The sequence below is a fragment of the Enoplosus armatus genome, chromosome 4 (genome assembly GCF_043641665.1).
Source record: "Enoplosus armatus isolate fEnoArm2 chromosome 4, fEnoArm2.hap1, whole genome shotgun sequence".
Taxonomy (NCBI): domain Eukaryota; kingdom Metazoa; phylum Chordata; class Actinopteri; order Centrarchiformes; family Enoplosidae; genus Enoplosus; species Enoplosus armatus.
The window spans coordinates 4,477,939-4,482,534 of record NC_092183.1 but is presented as its reverse complement, the minus strand read 5'-3'; the positions used below and the strand labels follow the sequence as shown (position 1 = coordinate 4,482,534).

At 41.2% G+C, this 4,596-nt stretch overlaps 1 protein-coding gene across 1 annotated transcript; it reads right to left on the bottom strand.

Moving 5' to 3' along the window:
• Nucleotides 1-1,428, bottom strand: LOC139283685 (zinc-binding protein A33-like). Its single transcript, XM_070903709.1, has one exon. It carries the CDS (start codon nt 1,426-1,428, stop codon nt 1-3), a length of 1,428 nt encoding a protein of 475 aa, XP_070759810.1.
• Between the last annotated feature and the right edge of the window lie 3,168 nt (nt 1,429-4,596).

Genomic DNA, 4,596 nt, shown 5'->3' with positions numbered 1-4,596 from the left:
TCACAGAGAAATATCAGTCTGGCAGATTTTGATATCAGCAGTTTTAGCATCACCAGCGTTTCCGGTATGAAAAAATGGGAAGAGTTTCTCAGTGAAAGTGTCTCTGGAAGTGTAGATGTGAGTCATGTCTTCAGGGTCGTAGAAGGACACCTCCCCCCTGTTATAGTCCAGCTGGACTCTGATCCTCTGGAGGCTCTTCTTCACTGTGAGAGTCTTACCAAGACCATTAGTGTACTTTCCATGTACATGCCTTAAACACCAGATTCCATATTCTGGTGAAATGTATATCTTCCCCTTCCTGTCAGCTGACTCTTTAGCCAAACCCACAAGCCATTCAGGATGGTCTCCCACCTCCACCTCCCAGCTGTGTGTCCCTGAGCTGAAGCCCTCAGAGCCCAGAACAAAGGCAAAGTAAGTGTATCTCTCTGGATTGTCAGGAAGCTGCTGCTTTGTGTCTTCACGTCTCACACTGATGAGATCATCAGACAGAGAGAGCCAGCAGTCTGCAGTGTTTGGGTCCAGAATGACAGGACTGAAGTGGACCTTGTCCTTCATCTTCTCCCAGACTCTGAAGGACAGGTTGCCCAGGTGTTTGGCCACATCTATCAGCGCTCCTGAGACCAGCTGTGGATCTGACAGTGAGCTCTGGACTCTGGCTCTGGTCTGAGTGGCTTTATAACTGCTGAGGAATGGCACGTTGTGTTTCTGCAGCTCTTCTTCAACAGCAGAGATACTGTCTGACAGAGAGGAGATCTGCTCCTGAATCATCTTCATCTCTCTGCTGATAGTCTTCCCCTTCTGCTCCTCTTCCTCCCTCAGAGCTGCCAGTCTGTACTCCTCTTCCTCTTTCAGGAACTGGTGGAGCTTGTTGAACTCTGCTCTGATCTTCGTCTCTGTGGACAACAGCTGCTTCTTGGAGTGTTGAATCACTTCATTGTATGTTTCCTCCACTGCTTCATATTTGTCCCTCTTGTCCTGCAGAGACTTTAAGTCAGATTTCAGCTGGTCCTTCAGGTCACCGACTGCTTGTTCTATAGGAACCACCTTGTGACCGACATGGTGAGAAAACTCACAGACAGGACACACAGCTCGATCTTCATCTTTACAGAACAATTTAGGCTCTTCTTGATGTTTACTACACACCACCTCCACCTTCTCCTCTCCTTTTTCTGTCTCAGATGATCCAGATTTCTTTCTCCCAGCAAAGGAGTCAGCCAGTTCCTTCAGTGCAAAGTTCACCCCAAAATTTTTCTTTGAGGATCTTCTTTTACAAATGGGACAGTTTGTGTTTTCAGCTTGTTCCCAGAATGTTTGCAGGCAGCTTGAACAGAAGCTGTGGTTGCAGCTCAGAGACACAGGATCTCTGAAAGTCTCTGAACACACATGGCAGCTCAGGAAACTTTCAACAAGAGCGATATTCTCAGCCATTTGTGCTTTTATCCAAATGATCTGGCAAAGACTCACCACATCCAATTTCTCTTCAGGTTGTTGCTTAAAATCCTTTAAGTGAGCAGTTAGAGATCTCCCACCCTGTAATGGCGTCGTGGTTTTGTTCTCCAATGTCAGAATTTGCTTTCAGTTCCACCAACCTCTTTCATTGGTTAATCATTATTGGAAGTAAATGCAGTCATCTGTTTTTATTATCGGCAGGTACAACAGGATACTTTTCAAGCCGTCCTTCAGAATCTGAAAGACTTTCAAGTTCATTATGGACCCAAACATGTTTAACCCCTCTGTCGTCCTCTGTGTGATGATCTGACCAGTGTGAGAAATCTAGTCTGAAACACAGACAGCGAGGTGAAGATCTTTATCCCTCCAAAGTGTTGAGTCTGATGTTTCATGTATCTCAATGAAAGAAAACTTTGTCACAGTGAAGACGAAGAAACTGTTGGACTGGTGATGAAAAGACCACTGATGTCAAACTGTCTCTGTGTGCGTTTATGTTTAAATTGCTCATTAAAGCTTTTACATACATGTATATGCAAAGAGGTTTTCAGAAATATTTGTCCTGTTTATTGCTGGTTACAGCTCTCCTTCATCTTTGGACTTTATTTTTATTGCCTGACCTTTGGACTTCAAATCTAATTGGTACATGTACTTCTTTGTGATTTCAGGTGTTTTGTTTTTCTATAAACGTAGGTTGAATTTTCTGTGTAGGGTCACACAAATCAATTATAGTAAAGATCGACAACTTTAAAAATGTTTTTATGTTTTTTTCCCACTGTCTTCATTTTCATTGGAAAACTCCTCAAACTACTGTAAATACTAAAAGCTAAATACTGTATCTATTCTTACTTAAGGCATGAGAGACTTCTTTTCAGAGATAAGATGATTGAGATGATTTGACTAAGTTGGTGCCTGATGAAGAAACCCATCAAGAGCCACAGCAGTGAGGAGTTTCTTAGATGCCCTGGACATACAGTACGTCTGACAAACAGAATGGGATCTTTGTGCAGGATATGTATTAAAAGAAAAATCAGGTGGTTCTATTGATCAACCTGTGCAGGAAACAATAATATGCATGTAAATAAGTGACAGAAAGTGGAAAGAAAAATTTCAGTGTTCAAAATGAGCAGGCTGTGAACAACATGTGGACTTTGTCTCCATCTTGTGGCGTTAAAGGGAAGAAAAATGTGACCATGAAATCACATACTGTATAAATATGGAGGATATTTTTGGTCATAATTAAAATCAAATAGAAAATTAAAAGAGATTCAATCATAAATATTATTATTTGAGTATACAACTAAGAATCAGCAGGTCATAATCAATATTAAAATGAAAAATGAACTCAGTCAATTCAACTCCATCAAAGTGAAACGAGCTGTATAACTCTTCTCCAGCTGCTTCTTGGAGTGTTGAATCACTTCATTGTATGTTTCCTTCTCGTCTTCGTATTTGTCCCTCTTGTCCTGCAGAGACTTTAAGTCAGATTTCAGCTGGTCCTTCAGGTCACCGACTGCTTGTTCTATAGGAACCACCTTGTGACGGACGTGGTGAGGAAACTCACAGACAGGACACACAGCTCGATCTTCATCTTTACAGAACAATTTAGGGATATATGAAAGTTTACATCTCAGCACTCCTGTGTCTTTGCTTACACACCTGTTTGTGTCTGCTTCGTGCTATTGAGTCCTCCGCCTTGTGCACCCGGTCGTTACATGGTACAGGTACAACGTGCAAATATTGGAAATGCTTTTTTACTGAATCAAAATCAGGTGACTACTGTGTACATACACACTTAATGTCACTTGTTTAGTGTCTATAATCCATTTGCTTCATTAAATATTTGACATTAACTTGTAACTTGGAACCACTGGATGTCTCTGAAACAGGATTCTCTTTAAAGTTGTATTAAAACTCCTCAATGAATACTTGAAACCTCTGAAACCTTTCTGATCATGTTTTATGCATTTCAGGTTATTGCCCAGAAACACAACACTGTACTTTTGTGCAAAATTGAGGCACTTGTACTGAACTTGAGTATTTATATTTCACACTTCTACTTCACTACATTTCAGAGGGAAACATTGATGTTTTTACTCCACTACAGTTTTGCTGACAGCTGTAGTTACTTTATAAGTAAAACATATGATCAGTTTACAAAATATGCATTGTTATAGATGAAACCACCCAACAGTTGTTAAAATTAGCTCTACCTTGACATTCAAACGGCTTGGACAGTAATGAATCAGGAATACAATTTCCTTAATAGATATATAATAAACATAACACTTTGAATGGAGCCATTTTGCATAATGAGTACTTTTGGTACTTTAAGTACAATTTCCTGCAAATGCTTGTGTATTTTTAGTAGTAAGATTATGAATGCAGGTCATTTACTTGTAACAGAGTTTTTTTTCTTTGTAGTATTAGTACTTTTACTCAAGAAAAAGATCTGAGATCTTCTTCTCCCACTGGGTGACCGCTCTATGTGCACGTGCAGGTTAGTACTTGCTGTAAAGAATAGACCACACTGTATGTGTGTAGACAGCCTCTGCTCGGCATTATGGCGTCCTTGTTCTGCATTTGACCCCAAAAGGAGCCCTCGTTCCATGTAACACTTGACCCAAGCTCTCCCCCAGGAACTCTGAATAACTGAATACACAAGCAGAGCCTCTCTCTACACTGAGGGTTAAGGTAGCAGATGTGAACAGAGACTGTGTGTTTTCATTGTGTTGCAGGCTAGCTGGAGAGAACCAGAGCGGTAGAAAGAGAAAGAGAGGAGGGACGTTGAATGAATATTTGATTGGCTCCTCTTTGGCCCCGTGTGCTGCAATATTGATGCGGTCCAGAGGCCTTGAGTCCGGCTCTCTCTGGCTCCCAGGTACATTAGCACACCGCTAGCATACCTGAGCTCTCCCTAACCTCCCAGTAAACCAGTGTGGTATGAATATGATGATGATGATTGAGTTTTACTATGTTGTGCTGTCTAGCATTATATGCCAGTTATACCATAGCAACAGAAAGCGCATGCTTCTGATTGGCTGGAAGGTGCCTGCTCATTTTTTTATGTCAGGACTCATCGAACACAGTTCTGGTCAACAGATTAGTAGAGCTCTTAAATAAGTGCACAAGGTATATTAAACTGCAGGT

Coding starts and splice junctions, on each gene's coding strand:
- LOC139283685 (XM_070903709.1), bottom strand. CDS start 1,428: ATGGCTGAGAATATCGCTCTTGTTGAAAGTTTCCTGAGCTGCCATGTG.